This window comes from Xyrauchen texanus, chromosome 24 (assembly GCF_025860055.1).
Source record: "Xyrauchen texanus isolate HMW12.3.18 chromosome 24, RBS_HiC_50CHRs, whole genome shotgun sequence".
NCBI classification, from domain to species: Eukaryota; Metazoa; Chordata; class Actinopteri; order Cypriniformes; family Catostomidae; genus Xyrauchen; species Xyrauchen texanus.
The window spans coordinates 1,470,147-1,489,437 of NC_068299.1; the positions used below are offsets into that span (position 1 = coordinate 1,470,147).

Below are 19,291 nucleotides of genomic sequence, written 5' to 3' on the forward strand. Positions count from 1 at the left end.
TACCCTCCCTAGCAACCGGCCCAATTTGGTTGTTAAGGAGACCTGACTGGAGTCACTCAGCACGCCCTGGATTCAAACTCGAGAGTGGTAGTCAGCTTCGGTACTCGCTGAGATATCCAGACCCTGTTTGTAGATATTGTTTACACATTACAATGAGCCTATTTTGACCAGAGGCGAATGTTTTGAGTGTAGCCCCGAATGAATTTTGAAAAGTTGACTGACAAATATGAAACCGGACAATAGACTATGTAAACCCCCGAAATCATAAGTTGCCTTATGTCATTGTGCTTTGGCTTTGCACATACTGCATACAGCCTGTAAAAATAGACATAGGCATAATCTAGCCTATAGAATAAGTTTCTTTGCTGTCGGTAGCCTATGGGCGACTCCGTTTCTTCCTCTCTGTTGAATATGCAGCAGGTAGGGGAGGAGCTGACATCAACTTACTTTACTTAGTGGCGAGTTAACAGCAGTTAGCAGGAAAGACAGCAAAAATGAAGCAAATGAGGCTTCTAAAATTTCCGAAAGAAGTCAGTGGGTAAGAATTCACATTTGTTTTTGTCCCTAAAGTCTAAAGATCATCATCTGGCTGGCTTTCACCCACAGTAGGCTAAACCTTCAAGACCACTAATACTGACTGATAGCTTCTAGCTTTGTGGTTAATGCATCTGCCTCTCATGCTGGAGACCATGATTCAAGTCCTGTTTGGAGCATAATTGTCTTGTTTATCAGGTGTTGTTTTCTCTAAGGATAACCAATAAGCATTAGCATAAAATGTATGTGTGACTTGTTTTGTGATATTAGTTTGTAGGAAATATACACTTTGAGGGTAGCAAAGATGTGCCAGAATCAGGCATGGAAACTGGTAACAATTAATCAGTCACTTTAATTTAGAGAAAGTTAAAAGTGAAACATTGTTTATCCCAATGATCCTAATGAAAGGATTTTGATAGATGAATTATTCTCATGAGAGAATTATATACAGTTTGATGCCATGGTGTGTCAATGAACTTAGACTAAAGTCATTCATGTATTGTTTTAACTTAGGATCTTATACATCATTTTGACTATTTATGTCCAAAAATATAAATTATTTATATAAAAAAATTGTTTTACTTCACTTTACTCACTATAATATAACTCTTTTGTGATGACTTTATTGTAATGTACATGACAATTCAAGAATCATGATAGATCTTAGGGCAATCCCACTGATCTGCTCTTCCCAATACATTTACTTCAATGGTATTGGTTTACAATTTGACATATGTAGCACTTGATGAATTAGTTGTTTGAAGCTGATTTGCAATAAGTTATGTGCTGTATCTGTTCTTTGCATCACAGATGATTCAGGGAGGAGAGAGGATGTTGAGGATAGTACTAGAGTGGAAGATTTAGGAACTGTAGAAACAGGCCCAGCCAGAGCAAAACTCAAAGAATACCCTCTCACCAGCTTTGAACTACAGAGAAGTGGTTGCTAGTGTGAAAATAAAATGGTCTGGGCTAAGCCCCGGATGTCCTTCAATGCTGGAAACGCCTCTGATTTTGACCAAATAAAAAATTATGATACAATCAAAATCTAGCCGATATTCACAGTGTTGCTCAGTTTTGTGTTGTGAGCAAGATCTGTGCGATTATATCGCGAATATTCAATATATTGCCTAGCCCTATGCCCTGCATTGCATTTTTGCCATAATTGGTCACATGCTTAGTTTGAAAATTGCTACATTTTACACCAAAAACTGTTCAGTGTCAGCTATTGTTATGCTATTGTTGTGCTATTTTTATGCTTTTGTTGTGCTATTTTTATGCTTTTGTTGTGCTATTGTTGTGCTATTGTTATGCTATTGTTGTGCTATTGTTATGCTATTGTTATGCTATTGTTGTGCTATTGTTGTGCTATTGTTATGCTATTGTTATGCTATTGTTATGCTATTGTTGTGCTATTGTTGTGCTATTGTTATGCTATTGTTATGCTATTGTTGTGCTATTGTTATGCTATTGTTATGCTATTGTTGTGCTATTGTTGTGCTATTGTTATGCTATTGTTGTGCTATTGTTATGCTATTGTTATGCTATTGTTGTGCTATTGTTGTGCTATTTTTATGCTATTGTTATGATATTGTTATGCTATTGTTATGCTATTGTTGTGCTATTGTTGTGCTATTGTTGTGCTATTGTTATGCTATTGTTATGCTATTGTTGTGCTATTGTTGTGCTATTGTTATGCTATTGTTATGCTATTGTTATGCTATTGTTGTGCTATTGTTATGCTATTGTTATGCTATTGTTGTGCTATTGTTGTGCTATTGTTATGCTATTGTTATGCTATTGTTATGCTATTGTTATGCTATTGTTATGCTATTGTTGTGCTATTGTTGTGCTATTGTTATGCTATTGTTGTGCTATTGTTATGCTATTGTTATGCTATTGTTGTGCTATTGTTGTGCTATTGTTGTGCTATTGTTATGCTATTGTTATGCTATTGTTGTGCTATTGTTGTGCTATTGTTGTGCTATTGTTGTGCTATTGTTATGCTATTGTTGTGCTATTGTTATGCTATTGTTATGCTATTGTTGTGCTATTGTTATGCTATTGTTATGCTATTGTTGTGCTATTGTTGTGCTATTGTTATGCTATTGTTATGCTATTGTTGTGCTATTGTTATGCTATTGTTATGCTATTGTTGTGCTATTGCTGTGCTATTGTTGTGCTATTGTTGTGCTATTTTTATGCTATTGTTGTGCTATTGTTATGCTATTGTTATGCTATTGTTGTGCTATTGTTATGCTATTGTTGTGCTATTGTTATGCTATTGTTGTGCTATTGTTATGCTATTGTTATGCTATTGTTGTGCTATTGTTATGCTATTGTTGTGCTATTGTTGTGCTATTTTTATGCTTTTGTTGTGTAGTTTTTTAACCCATATTTAATGAGGATTGAATATTATTTAACTGCTTTAAACACATGTTGCAATTCTGCAAATATGCAGGGTGTCTGAGTGTTAAATTTATCAAATAATATTTGCTTTTTTGGCAATTCTGTTTGGTGCCTCAAATGGTGCTGAAATTACACACTTGAGCTTTAAGGATTCATTTATGTTGCCAAAGAGTGAAATGGCAGTGTATCACCATAAATCTGCCCAGCACCTGGATCAGCATCTCTGAACATCAGTGTCTCTTTTGGGTTTGGTGTTTTTGTGTTGGTGTGTTAGTTTGGAGTAATTACACAAGACATTCTGTGAGCTCCTTTTAGACTTGTGTGATCTCTCAGTCACAGCGGGACGTCAGTCTATCTGTGGAACGATGAACCGCTGCATCACGACGCTCTCAGAACGTCTCCACCGCAGTTCACATCAAATACAGTCTTCTATCCTCCTCCTACTCTCGTTTTCATTCTCGCTCGCTCTTAAATTATGTTCACTTTCAGACATTCTGCCAAAACTCTTTTGATGTTGTACCTGACATTAATGTTTCACACATAAAGCACATACTGACTTGAGATTCACTACTTGAAAGACTTTTCCAACAAAACTTCTGCAAAGTATTTGAGAGAATTTGGTATAAAGTTTCTTACCTGTCATTGTTTGTGACGCACTACAGAAGCTCTCTACCTAGTGTGCTGCCTTGCTGTCTGCTGACTGCTAAGTGAGCCGTCTTCTAACGCAGCATCCAAACACGCAAGCTGAAACGTGAGACGTTAGTGTCGTAGAAGAGACACAAAATGACGTGGAAGCTTCAAAAAATGCTTTGCTTTTAGATCACTATTGGTTATGTTTAGGTCAACGTTTGGTATGTTTCACTCATTAAAGGGATAGTTCACCTAAAAGTGAAAATGATCTCATTATTTACTCACCCTCATGATATCCCAGGTGTGTATGACTTTCTTTCTTCAGCAGAACACATTTGAAGAAACAGTGGATGGTGATCAGACCTTTTGAAGGTCCATAAATCACAGACGTCATCCAATCGACTCCAGCGGTTACATTAATGTCTTCTAAAGCGTCATGATTGATTTTGGTGTGAAAAAGATCAATATTTGAGTACTTTTTAACTATAAACCGTCACTTCCGGTCAGCTGCGTTATGCGCATTCTCGAGATCCCTGAGTTTACGTGCTCTCTCATGTGACGTATTCTCGTTGCCATGGATACCGAGGTAATATCACGTTCTTCTCTCGGTTGAGACATCCAGGATAAGCACACAAACGCACCGGTGTGAGTAAAGAAACAGATCAATAGAGCTTCTGTACAGCGTTCCTCCTTCTCACTTGTAAACAGCGCTGCTCTTCAGGAGGTGTCGCACGTGGGTCAGTTCTCACGCGTCTCACATGCCAACACGATTACGTCACGCGTGCATGCTGCTGCTGACCAGAAGCATGATTTAGAGTTATAAAAAGTACTTAAATATTGATCTTTTCCACGTCGCTGTAGAAGACATCAGTTTAACCGCTGGAGTCGTATGGATGACGTTTATGATGACTGTCTGCGATTTTTGGAGCTTCAAATGAAATCTCCATTTGCTTGCATTTTAAGGACCTTCTGAGCTGAGATATTCTTTTATTTTTCTTCAAATGTGTTCTGCTGAAGAAAGAAATTCATGCACATCTGGGATATCATGAGGGTGAGTAAATGATGACAGCTATCCTTTTGATACCTCCCTCAAACATTCAACTTATAACCTTGTCTGTTTTGAAACAATTTCTTTCACTTTTGGCGCCCCCTACTGGACATTTCACTGGGAAACTGCAGCCAAACGTGTAATGAAGCACGTTTTGCAATTTCGTTTTTTTTAAATGTTGCCACAGTAGCGAAATATTCTTGAATTTATGCTGGAAATTCGTGTGCTTTTAAACGAAAACATATTAGTGTCACATTTCACCCCCACAATTAATACATTTTTTAAATAAGTCTCTAAATAAATTGAGGAATGCCTTTTAGTTGTGAAAATACTGCAATGCTAACAATCTTAATGGTTGTAAAAGCCTTCATCTTCTTTAAAATGTTTAATTAGCCAAAAAATGTATTCTAAAGTCATTTACTTATTCACTTAATCACTTGTAGGGACTGACAGTCTCAGTCACCATTCACTTTAATGCACTTTTTTTTTTTTCCCCATTTCTCCCCAATCTGGAACGGCCAATTCCCAATGCGCTCTAAGTCCTCGTGGTGGTGTAGTGACTCACCTCAATCCGGGTGGCGGAGGATGAATCTCAGCGTCCTCCGCATCTGAGAACGTCAATCCGCGCATCTTATCATGTGGCTTGTTGAGCACGTTCCCGCCGGAGAATAGCAGGAAGCCTCCACACGCACTAAGTCTCCACGGTAACGCGCTCAAGACACGCAGAACTCACCACGCGCCCCACCGAGAGCGAGAACCACATTATAGCGACCACGAGGAGGTTACCCCATGTGACTCTACCCTCCCTAGCAACCGGGCCAATTTCGTTGCTAAGGAGACCTGGCTGGAGTCACGCAGCACGCCCTGGATTCGAACTCACGACTCCGGGTGTGATAGTCAGCGTCTTTACTTACTTTGCTACCCAGACCCCCCACTTTAATGCATATTTGTTTTTTTGGTCAATAGAGTGAAAGTGAATGACAACTGAGGCTGTCAGTCCTTAACACAACAATAGAAGAAAGAAAGTCAGATGGGTTTGGAACAACGTGAGGGAGAGTAAATGATGACAGAATTTAAATTTTGCGGTGAACTATCCCCATAAGCAAAATATAATTTCTTATTGCTTTCTTTTGATTTTGGAATGAAACAGACATGTTTTAGACAAGCTTTGAGATTCACCCTAACTTGTTGTCTAGGTAGGCCGCTCCCTAGGGTTTGGAACGGAGGTATTAAGTTCCTAATGTTTATATTATAGAGTTATTCTCTGTCCATAAGGGAGTTTCTGCACACGTGGCCCCTCAGAGTCCCGACTCAAGGTGACTCTCTGATTTATATTTATTTCTTCTCAAAGGGCTTGTGTTGCTCAGCAGCCTGTACAGACGCTGGATTTGATTGGCTTTGCTCGAGTGATGGATGACAGCAGTCAGAGTAATCTGTGTATTGGGAATCCACTGTCAGTCATTGTCTCCTAATGATCCTAATTCAAGTTATGCTCTCTCTCTCTTTATGTCTCTCTCTCTCTCTCTCTCTCTCTCTATATATATATATATATATATATATATATATATATATATATATGTCTCTCTCTCTCTCTATCTCTCTCTCTCTTTATGTCTCTCTCATAAAGAGAGAGAGAGATAGAGAGAGAGAGAGACATATATATATATATACATGTATATGTCTGTATATATGGGGCAGTGGTGGCTCAGTGGTTGAGGCTCAGGGTTACTGACCAGAAGGTTGGGGGTTCAAGCCCCAGCACCACCAAGATGCCACTGTTGGGCCCTTGAGCAAGGCACTTAACTCCAGGTTGCTCCGGGGGGATTGTCCCTGTAATAAGTGCACTGTAAGGCGCTTTGGATAAAAGTGTCTGCCAAATGCATAAATGTATATGTATGTCTCCATGTCTCTCTCTCCCTCTCCCCTGGTTAATTCAGGATGAGCTGTATTTTTATCAAGAGGGAACGTATGTTTGTGAAGCTTGCACGACTCGCCAGATAAACATTTTCCCAGTGCGATGAAATGATAACGCAGTGAAAATCTGATTATTTCACTCACTGTCTCTGCAAACACTGGGACGTCTAAGTGGATGAGAGAAATCATATTTAGCGTGGATTCCCACATGACAGATGAATTAAATGAGACGAATGTGACGGAGAAGAGACACGAACATTATATATTTATCTGACTGTACTGCGCTTTCATCAGTGTGTGTTTTACACGAAACATTTCCTTTTTCAACATTCTTAGGAAATGTCCTGGTCATATTTCACCCCAAATCAATACCCAAAAATATGAAATTCTAATTTGTAAAGAAAAGTTTAACGATTAACAGTTGTTTTTTTTTTATTGTGACATTATATTCAGGACACTTGAGCACATTTACCCTCCAATTCTCATTAAAGTAACACAGTTAAGATCAATCAACAACATTTGTGGCATAATGTTGATTACAACAAAAATTATTTTGGACTCGTACCTCCTTTACTTTAAAAAATGTGTGTCCAGTGAGACACTTACAATGGAAGTCAATGGGGTGCAATTTTACATCTTCGTTGCCATGACGATGTAATGCCAACAAACCCCAAAACCCTAAAACGACTGTAAAAATGACGACATGAACTACTTTAGAGCTGAAATAATACATGAGTTTTAACAGAATAATGTAAGTGGTTTTATAAAATTATAATCTTCACATTAATGCTTTTAAACCCCCAATATCTGACCCCATTGACTTCCATTGCCCAATTGACTTCCATTGACCCCATTGACTTCCATTGACCCCATTGACTTCCAGTGACTTCCATTGACTTCCATTGACTTCCATTGACCCCATTGACTTCCACTGACTTCCATTGACCCCATTGACTTCCATTGACTTCCATTGACCCCATTGACCCCATTGACCCCCATTGACTTCCATTGACCCCATTGACCCCATTGACTTCCATTGACTTCCATTGACCCCATTGACCCCATTGACTTCCATTGACCCCATTGACTTCCATTGACTTCCATTGACCCCATTGACCCCATTGACTTCCATTGACCCCATTGACTTCCAGTGACTTCCATTGACCCCATTGACTTCCATTGACCCCCAGTGACTTCCATTGACTTCCATTGACCCCATTGACTTCCAGTGACTTCCATTGACCCCATTGACCCCATTGACTTCCAGTGACTTCCATTGACCCCATTGACTTCCATTGACCCCATTGACCCCCATTGACTTCCATTGACCCCATTGACTTCCATTGACCCCATTGACTTCCAGTGATTTCTATTGACTTCCATTGACCCCCATTGACTTCTATTGACTTCCTTTGACCCCATTGACTTCCATTGACCCCATTGACTTCCACTGACTTCCATTGACCCCATTGACTTCCATTGACTTCCATTGACTTCCATTGACCCCATTGACTTCCAGTGACTTCTACTGACTTCCATTGATCCCCATTGACTTCTATTGACTTCCATTGACCCCATTGACATCCATTGACTTCCATTGACTTCCATTGACCCCATTGACTTCCATTGACCCCATTGACTTCTATTGACCCCATTGACTTCCAGTGACTTCCATTGACTTCCATTGACCCCATTGACTTCCAGTGACTTCTATTGACTTCCATTGACCCCCATTGACTTCTATTGACTTCCATTGACCCCATTGACTTCCATTGACCCCATTGACTTCCATTAACTTCCATTGACCCCATTGACTTCCAGTGACCTCCATTGACCCCCATTGACTTCTATTGACTTCCATTGACCCCATTGACTTCCATTGACCCCATTGACTTCCAGTGACCTCCATTGACTTCCATTGACTCTATTGACTTCTATTGAACCCATTGACTTCTATTGACTTCCATTGACCCCATTGACTTCCATTGACGTCCATTGACCCCATTGACCCCCATTGACCCCATTGACTTCTATTGACTTCCATTGACTTCCATTAACTTCTATTGACTCCATTGTAAAAGTCTCACTGTAACCTCGATTTTTACTTTTTAAAAGAAAAAGAGGAACGAGTCAAAATAATCAACATTATCATAATCAATCAACATTATGCAGAATATTGACTGAGCTTAACTTGTCTTGTATTTTTATTTATATATATATATATATATATATATATATATATATATATGGTTCTTTATATTTAATGAACTTTCATTGTGTAGACCACATTTAATTTTTTTACAAATCTCTTAAGCATTTATTTTTCTATAGTTATTTGAACAGCATTTTTAGGTGCTGTGATTCGATTTCTCGAGTCATCCGTGCTGTACCTCAGTTTAGAGATCTCTGTGTGATCGATTGAGAAAACAATTATTCTGCATGTCAGGAAGTAAATGAATATTATAACTCTCTAAGTTTTGTCATACCACTTCTGTTGATCTAGCAAAATTGCTTGAAATTGTAGTAAATTCCTCTTCCTGTGACTCCAATTCATGTCCTGTTGGTGCGGCCGATTCAAGTGCATGAATTGAAATGTGTCCCACTGCTGGTGTGTAGCACCTCATGCACTGATCTGTGTGTGTTTCAGGTGGGCATTGTGTTGCATTACTCCTCTCTGTCCACTCTGCTCTGGTTGGGTGTGACGGCACGAAACATCTACAAAAAGGTGACAAAGATACAGCAGCAGCAGCAGGACACAGACCACACACCTCCCCACCCCCCCACATCACCCATACTGAGGTACGATCATCACACACACACACACAGACACGCACACACACACACAGACACACACACAGACACACACACACACACACATACACAGACACACACACACACACACACACACACACATACACAGACACACACACACACACACACACACAGACACACATACACACACACACACACACACAGACACACATACACACACAGACACACACACACACAGACACACATACACACACACACACACAGACACACATACACACACAGACACACAGACACACAGACACACAGTAAATAATGGCAGAATTTTTGGGTGAAATGTCCCTTTAAAATTGTCTGAGTTCAACCAGCTCTGTCTGGACAGCATGTGTGCTTATTCACAGTTTTTAATCTGGGATTTTTCGTACTTCTGAGTGGAACGTTTAGGTCTGATTATGGTGAAAATAGGTCACATTAAAGCCGAGCGCAGACATTGTGCTCTCTCTGCGGCTCAAAGTCGGTCTGGCCTGTAAGGCATGAGGCATGAACGTCAACAATTTACACTACAATTCGTACTATTTCCCCCAAATATCTGCTCTTTAATTAAGAAAAACATGGAGTGTGTTACTTCCCTGAAACATTAACTCCAATGTCACATGGGCTGAACTGCTTTGCATCTATTATGCAAACACAAGCCAGCATGGAACAATCTGGCAAGGGTGCGGTTACAATGACACTTCCCTTTCGCACCTCTGGCGGCCACTGTTGTGCAAAATAGTGTATCTTTGAACGTATAATGAGAGATTTAAAAAGCCTTGATCAAGCGACGCAATAGCAAGTCCCCAATCTAAAGCACATCCTACACTGGTCGAAGCAGCACATAAACAGTATCACGTCTCACCCGTTTCTCAGCGCTGTGTAGGATGCACCAATCACAGTCGTTCGTGATTACTGCATGAAGATTAATTTTTCCCCCTGAGGATCACACAGGATTTATTTTGAAATCTGTCGACTCTGATAATGAGGTGGAATAAACGTGCAGGATTTTACGTGCGCAATTCTGCCACGTAATTATTATTTTGTTTGCTCATTTATTTCGTAAAAACGTCATCATTACTCGTAATAACGAAATATATCTTAAAAATTTTTACTTTTCTCGAAATAACGACTTAATCTAAAAACGACCTCTCTTCTCGTAATAACGAAATATCACGTAAAAATTTAAACTTTTCTTGAAATAACGAAATATCTCATAAATTACATCTTTTTTTCGAAATAACGAAATATCTCATAAATGACGTCTTTTCTCGTAATAACGAAATATCTCATAAATTACATCTTTTTTTCGAAATAACGAAATATCTCATAAATGACGTCTTTTCTTGTAATAACGAAATATCTCATAAATTACATATTTTCTTGTAATAACGAAATATCTTGTAAAAACGAAATATCTCATAAATGACGTCTTTTCTTGTAATAACGAAATATCTCATAAATTACATCTTTTCTTGTAATAACGAAATATCTCATAAATTACATCTTTTCTTGTAATAACGAAATATCTCATAAATTACATCTTTTCTTGTAATAACGAAATATCTCATAAATTACATCTTTTCTTGTAATAACGAAATATCTCATAAATGACGTCTTTTCTTGTAATAACGAAATATCTCATAAATTACATCTTTTCTTGTAATAACGAAATATCTCGTAAAAACGAAATATCTCATAAATGACGTCTTTTCTTGTAATAACGAAATATCTCATAAATTACATATTCTTTCAAAATAACGAAATATCTTGTAAATTACATCTTTTCTTGTAATAACGAAATATCTCGTAAAAACGAAATATCTCATAAATGACGTCTTTTCTTGTAATAACGAAATATCTCATAAATTACATATTTTTTCAAAATAACGAAATATCTTGTAAATTACATCTTTTCTCGTAATAACGAAATATCTCGTTAAATGACGTCTTTACTCGAGATAACGAAATATCTTGTAAATTACATCTTTTCTCGTAAAAATGAAATATCTCGTTAAATTACATCTTTTCTCGAAATAACGATATATCTCATTAAATGACGTCTTTTCTCGAAATAACGAAATATCTTGTAAATTACATCTTTTCTCAAAATAACGAAATATCTTGTAAATTACATCTTTTCTCGTAATAACAAAATATCTCGTTAAATGACGTCTTTTCTCAAAATAACAAAATATCTTGTAAATTACATCTTTTCTCGTAAAAATGAAATATCTCGTTAAATGACGTCTTTTCTCTAAATAACGAAATATCTTGTAAATTACATCTTTTCTCGTAAAAATAAAATATCTCATTAAATTACATCTTTTCTCAAAATAACGAAATATCTTTCAAATTACATCTTTTCTCGTAATAACGAAATATCTCGTTAAATGACGTCTTTTCTCGAAATAACGAAATATCTTGTAAATTACATCTTTTCTCTAAATAACGAAATATCTTGTAAATTACATCTTTTCTCGTAAAAATGAAATATCTCGTTAAATTACATCTTTTCTCGAAATAGCGAAATATCTCGTTAAATGACGTCTTTTCTCGAAATAACAAAATATCTTGTAAATTACATCTTTTCGCAAAATAACGAAATATCTTGTAAATTACATCTTTTCTCGTAATAACGAAATATCTCGTTAAATGACGTCTTTTCTTGTAATAACGAAATATCTCATTAAAATGAAATTGTTGTATTTACGGGACCCTTTGGAGTACGGACACAGTTGTCGTATCTTTTGAAAGAGACACTTTGAACTTTATTTCACAAGTTTCACAATTAATATCTGTTGTTATTTATTAAAGTTAGAGAAGCTGAAGTTTATAGTAATGGAAATATTTTGTGTTGAACATGTTTTTATAATCTAAATAAACAATAATAAAAGTGGCAAGACACTCCAGAAATACAATGTTTTCAAAGTCACGAGTCTAAAGAAGTTACGTTTCAAATCTGAAGATGAATAATAAGATCGAATAATAAATGAGTTCCTGCAGCTTTAAATCTCTGTAAAATCTCTGGAAGTGTTCAGAGTAAAATTAGGCTCCGCCTCTCAAGACGACACTAAATCTGACGGCACTGCTCGACTATTATGAATGAAACTACGCCACATTTTTTAAAATAGACTTTGGAGACGGGCTGGTTTTGTTTATAAGACTCTAATATATCAGATCATATTCAGTTTTACAACATGAATGCTGCTCAGATTGCAGTTTGTTGAAGAATGATGACGAAGGCGAGATCTCATGTAAACAATGGAGAATATATCAATATTTCTCACATTTATCACTTTTATGGACAAAAAGTGCTATTGGATGTTTTTAATGAACGCTTGTCATGGACGATTGACCCAAGTGTGTTGAACTGGATTCATCTGGCGATCGTGTTTTCATAATAAAAGTCCCGTTTTGATATTGCATGTTTTCATAATAAACGTCCCGCTTTTGATATAGCGTCGATATGCATGTTTTCATAATAAACGTCCCGCTTTTGATATCGCATGTTTTCATAATAAAAGTCCCGTTTTGATATCGCATGTTTTCATAATAAAAGTCCCGTTTTGATATCGCATGTTTTCATAATAAAAGTCCCGTTTTGATATCGCATGTTTTCATAATAAATGTCCTGTTTTGATATCACGTGTTTTCATAATAAAAGTCCCGTTTTGATATCGCATGTTTTCATAATAAACGTCCCGTTTTGATATCGCATGTTTTCATAATAAAAGTCCCGTTTTGATATCGCATGTTTTCATAATAAAAGTCCCGTTTTGATATCGCATGTTTTCATTTGTACTCCTGCACAAATAACTCAATTACTGTTTCTGGAGGATTACTATCGTGAAACAGAGATCGGATATCAATGTTGAACCCTCAGACCTTTGAAAAGATGTATCATGTGTTAACATTAATTACATTTATAGACGGTATAAACCGTCGCGATGCGGGTGATTGCGTATCAACAGTCTTGGAGCGCCTCAGAGGCTAATAAATGTGTGTGTCTTCAGCATAACAGCGGAAAGACACTCTGTGTTTCCTAAAAATACAACCCATATGGAAAAAAGACTAGAAGCGAGAACAGAACTTTGCGGATCCCCCCAAGGTAGAGGTGCTCTAGAGGACATCGAATTTCCAATGCTGACAGATTCTGCCTATTAGGTAAGAGTGGAAGCATTATAAAACGCTACCCTTTATCCCTACAAAACCAACCGTGTTGTCCAAGGCTAAGTCGGATTTCTTTAAATAAGGGGTCACAATAGCATGTTTGAACTCTTCAGGGCAGTCACCTGGGGTAAGACACTATCACAAATTAATCTGCAAAATGCCCAGATAGTGTCAAATGTTCAATACAGTGAGAAAATAATAGAAAAAAAGTATATTTTGATGTTTTATTTTCCATGCCAAAAAGATGATGCAACAAATCTAGAACAGGATTTATTACTTCCACACTGAAGTTTCATGAGACGCAACTGACTGTGAAACACATATTGAGCGACACATGACACATGAGATGCACATATGTGTATTCCCAGGCACTTATTGAGTCTAAAGAGACACAGATTACATTATTTCAGTAATACACCCAAATAACAATATCCAAATCATCCTGTTCATGTGTTAAACTTGCTATAGTTTACTTCCACATTGCCTCTTCATCACATAGAAATGTTAAATGTAAATCAAGTCAATCACTGAATCATCAACGCCACCTTGATCATTTTTTTAAAAACATTTATTCACTATTCAGAAGAGAAAGGTTGAGGAATACCAAAGAGGTCTGGGCATAACTCCGAAAATGGATGGGGTCCAGGGGGTGGAATGAAGGCCTCTTGAAACAGCATGAAGAACAGAGTGAATTTCTTTAATGTCTTGTGTTTTGTTGGCAGGTTTTATTTAATCGGTGGAGGCGTTCCCTGCATTGTGTGTGGCATTACAGCTGCCATCAACATTGAGAACTACGGCAGCGGGGAGCAGACTCCATTGTAAGCAATATTTACCTGTTTACTGAGCATACTAAACTAGTCGTATGCCTTCTTATAAACTCAGCAAAAAAGCTTTTATTTTCATCAAACTTCCATCCATCCATCTTCAACCGCTTATCCGAAGTCGGGTCGCGGGGGCAGCAGCACCAGCAGGGGGCCCCAAACTTCCCTATCCCGAGCCACATTAACCAGCTCTGACTGGGGGACCCTGAGGCGTTCCCAGGCCAGTGTGGAGATGTAATCTCTCCACCTAATCCTGGGTCTTCCCCGCCCAGGGGGCATCCTTACCAGATGCACAAACCACCTCAACTGACTTATTTCGATGCAAAGGAGCAGCGGCTCTACTCCGAGCTCCTCACGGATGACTGAGCTCCTCACCCTATCTCTAAGGGAGAAGCCCGCCACCCTTCTGAGGAAACCCATTTTGGCCGCTTGTACTCGCGACCTAGTTCTTTCGGTCATGACCCAGCCTTCATGACCATAGGTGAAGGTAGGATCGAAAATTGACCGGTAGATCGAGAGCTTTGCCTTCTGCCTCAGCTCTCTTTTCGTGACAACAGTGCGATAGAGCGAGTGCAATACCGCCCCCGCTGCCCCGATTCTCCGGCCAACCTCCCGCTCCATTGTCCCCTCACTTGTGAACAAGACCCCGAGGTACTTGAACTCCTTCACTTGGGGCAATACCTCCTTCCCTACCCGGAGTACGCACTCCATCGTTTTCCCGCTGAGAACCATGGCCTCAGATTTAGAGGTGCTAATCCTCATCCCAGCCCAGCACCAGATTTGCCAGCTCTTGCTGTGAGATATTACCCTACTCTTCCACCAAGGCACTTGCAAGTTCCCGGACATTTCTGGGGGGAATGGCCCTAGCCCTCACTCTCCGATCCAACAGATCCTAGATGTGCTCTATGGGATTGAGATCCGGGCTCTTCACTGGCCATGGCAGAACACTGACATTGCTGTCTTGCAGGAAGTCATGTGCAGAACGAGCAGTATGGCTGGTGGCATTGTCATGACGGATGGTCATGTCAGGATGAGCCTGTAGGAAGGGTACCACATGAGGGACGAGGCTGTCTTCCCTGTAATGCACAGCATTGAGATTGCCTGCAATGACAACAAGCTCAGTCCTGTGACACACCGCCCCGGACCATGACGGACCCTCCATTCCAAATCGATCCCGCTCCAGAGTACAGGCCTCGGTGTAACGCTCATCTCTGAGTCCGTGAGACAAAACTGTGAGCACTTTTTGCCGGTCCTGTCTGGTCCAGCGATGGTGGGTTTGTGGCCATAGGCGACCTGGTTGGCGGTGATGTCTGGTAAGGACCTGCCTTACAACAGGCCTACAAGCCCTCAGACCAGCCTCTCTCAGCCTATAGCGGACAGTCTGAGCACTGATGGAGGGATTGTGCATTCCTGGTTTAACTCAAGGGTACAACTTGTTGCCATCCTGTACCTGTCCCGCAGTTGTGATATTTGGATGTACCTGTCCTTCCTGTCTCCGTGTAGTGCTGTCTTTGGCGTTTCACAGTACAGACATTGCAATTTATTGCCCTGGCCACATCTGCAGTCCTCATGCCTCCATGCAGCATGACTAAGGCACGTTCACGCAGATGAGCAGGACCCTGGGCATCTTTCTTTTGGTGTTTTTAGTCATTAGAAAGGTCTCTTTAGAAACTCAGTTTTTATAACTGTGATCGTAATTGCCTACCGTCTGTAAGCTGTTAGTGTCTTAACGACCGTTCAGGTGCATGTTCATTAATTGTTTATGGTTCATTGAACAAGCATGGAAAAAATGTTTTGCTGAGTTTATAAAAAGGGTTTCCATTACATTAATATACTTTAGTTGGAATATACCGATAAGAACATATGTACAAGGATATTCCAGTTGATATGGAGGATGTAAAGTTATTTTTTGGAACAAAACCTTAACCAGAATATGGACTTTAAGTGGAAAATTATGCATGTAAACCTGATCAATATGTTTATTCCTGCCATTTTTGTGTCGTTGCAGCTGTTGGATGGCGTGGGAACCCAGTCTAGGTGCGTTCTATGGGCCTGTCGCCTTTGTCGTCCTGGTAACCTGCATCTATTTCCTGTGCACCTTTATCCAGCTGCACAAACACCCCGAGAGGAAGTACGAGCTGAAGGTGATGACTGAGGAGCAGCAGCGGCTGGCTGACGTTGCACACTGCCACCACCAGGGGGAGCCTGGGGTAGCAGAAGGTGATGGAGGGCACTGCCACGCAGGCTGCCCGGTACTGATTAACCCTTCGCTGTTGGCCAACGAGCACTCGTTCAAGGCACAGCTGCGGACTGCTGCGTTTACTTTGTTTTTGTTTATAGCAACGTGGACGTTCGCCGCATTGGCTGTTTCGCAGGGTCACTTCCTGGATATGATCTTTAGCTGCCTGTACGGCGCATTTTCCGTGACACTTGGGTTGTTCGTTCTCATCCACCACTGCGCCAAACGCGACGACGTGTGGCACTGCTGGTGCGCATGCTGTCCTGGGCATCGCCCCAAAGCCTGTCAGGGTCACGGACATGCCCACGGGCGGCCCAAAGTCAACGTAAATGGCGACACACACAGTCACTGCCATTTGGACAAATCACTTCTGAGCCACTCGCACTGCCACGCCGCCACCGGCCTTTGTAAGCAGAGCGGGCAGAATCATGTGACCTGCCTGACCCCGGTTTCACCATGCTGCGCCGCCTTGCACACTCAACAGCTACTGGAGGATGATACGACCTCTCACGTTCTGCTCCACACTGTCCCGGAGGGACACAGACCAGCTGTGCACCTGCACCGCTGCTTAAAGCCCGCCAGGACTAAGGCGAGGCGCCACCGGGCCATGGCAGCAGGTGAACGGGAGCTAACCTTCCGCATCCCCTCCAGTGTGGACGGTGGAAGCGCGCACAGCTCTCGCTCAAACAGCCCGAACAGCCTGCACGAGCACCAGGGTCACATTTGCCACCTGGCACATGAAGGGCACCACGTTTGCCACCACGAGGCTCCCATTTGCCGTGCCGCACTTTGCCGTCACCACATGTGCTGTGCCAAGGACAAGCTTTTATGCCAGCCCGAGACAGGCGAGACTGGGACGTTCCTGTGTGGATGTGGGAAGATAGGCGAGGATGAGCTATTGCCGCCCCATCGTGCCCACATTGAAATGCACGCCCGCAGACAGTCCTACCCCCAGAATCTGCCCAATCAGAATGGCATTCTCAAAGGAAGTGTTCACGAGGGTCTTCTCTACCCTTCAGACACTACAGGGAATATACGCACAGGACCCTGGCGAAACGAAACTACCGTGTAGTTTAAGAACTCTTCTTGTGGTGAACTGAACCGCAATCCCTAGGATTAATGAAAGGAAATTTTAAAGTGTCTTGTTTAGCACTGTCATACGTTTAATTAGCTCTGTCTTGCATTATTCATTGTACAGGAAGTTAACAATGGCTCCTCAGATATTGCAGTGAAACAAATTTTTTTTTTTAACCTTTTCAGCATTAGAACTAGAGCACATACACCACATGGCCAAAAGTATGTTGACGACCCCTTCTAATGTACACCCACGAATAAAACTTGTTCAGCCATCTTGGTTCCGTCAGTATTTTTCCCATTCATTTCTTCAATAGGGAGTTGCTACCAAAGTTACCAAACCAACCAGCTCCGAGGTGAATCACAACATTACAAACTTTGATTTGAAGAAAAAACTGTATTTGAAAACCTGACAAAAAGTACAAGACTGCGTAACGTCTTTAATAAGTGAATGAACTACAATCCCATGAAGCGTTGCGAATGAGGTAATCAAATACAAAACATAGAAATGTATCGTGGAATTAGGATCGTGGGTAATGTAGTTCTTCACCAGGAATTGAAGAATAGTTGAAATAACATGGACTGGTGGCTTCAACAGAAGCATATACCATTGATTAAATACCTCGGAGCTCACGGTAGGTCTGTCTTTCATGGTTTATTAGTGACCGTTAAAAATCAATTCTCCCATGGGAAAAAATGTATGGGATATTTACTTCCCGAACCAGACTGTTGTGCTCTCTCAATGCTAATGGTTTTAAAATTAAATGTTCAACAAGCACATCACTCCTGATTTTAAAAGGGATTGCCAATCCCAAAAATGTGTAATGTGTTCTTGGCCATTGTTTGCATACTGTACTATTACAGGTTACCATATTTATCATACAGTGTTTGTGCAAAGAATATTGGATGCTTGAATGTATGCAAATGCAGTCAAGTTTATGATGAAAAGAAATTTTTTTTTTTATAAAGGTTTATATTCATAGACGTATTTGACCATCCCACAAATGTCCAAATCATTTGAAAAGTAGAAAAACTCTTAAAAGGAATGCTTACCAGCAATGTTACACCCTCCATGGTCCAGAAACTAAAAATGTTTGATATATACTGTGAATAGCGACATGTGAAATCTTAGTAATGCACAAATAAGTCCTGCTTCTGTCTGAATTCTGTTCCGCCATTTGAAATTTTAGCGTAAACAAACAAGTTCTGTTCCAAAACCTAGTGAGCTGGCTACGTAGACAGCATTTTAAAGTATCATAGGTGCTCCTCCAATGTGAAGGCTGTAGTGTTGCTTTTGAGTCCAGGTCAAGTCTGAGTCTTTAAATGATCGAGTCAGAGTCAAGTCCGAGTCTTTAAACAATCGAGTCCGAGTCTTTAAACTATCGAGTCCGATTCAAGTTTGAGATTTTAAACAATCAAGTCCGAGTCAAGTCCGAGTCTTTAAACAATCGAGTCTGAGTCAAGTCTGCATCTTTAAACAATTGATTTCCAGTTTATTCAGAGTCTTTAAATGATCAAGTTCGAGTCTTTAAACAATCGAGTCTGAGTCAAGTCAGAGTCTTTAAACAATCGAGTCAGAGTCAAGTCTGCATCTTTAAACAATTGATTTCCAGTTTATTCAGAGTCTTTAAATGATCAAGTTCGAGTCTT

At 40.0% G+C, this 19,291-nt stretch overlaps 1 protein-coding gene across 1 annotated transcript in view; it reads left to right on the forward strand.

Annotated features, from left to right (window-relative positions):
* Positions 1-19,291, forward strand: part of LOC127617571 (adhesion G protein-coupled receptor A3-like) — a 126,495-nt gene that overhangs the window by 104,910 nt on the left and 2,294 nt on the right. The window contains 3 exon segments of the mRNA XM_052089545.1: positions 9,180-9,331; positions 14,230-14,325; positions 16,337-19,291. The exon segment at positions 16,337-19,291 is cut by the window's right edge and continues 2,294 nt beyond it. Coding sequence (XP_051945505.1) covers positions 9,180-9,331; positions 14,230-14,325; positions 16,337-17,639 — 1,551 coding nt within the window. The 3' untranslated portion in view covers positions 17,640-19,291.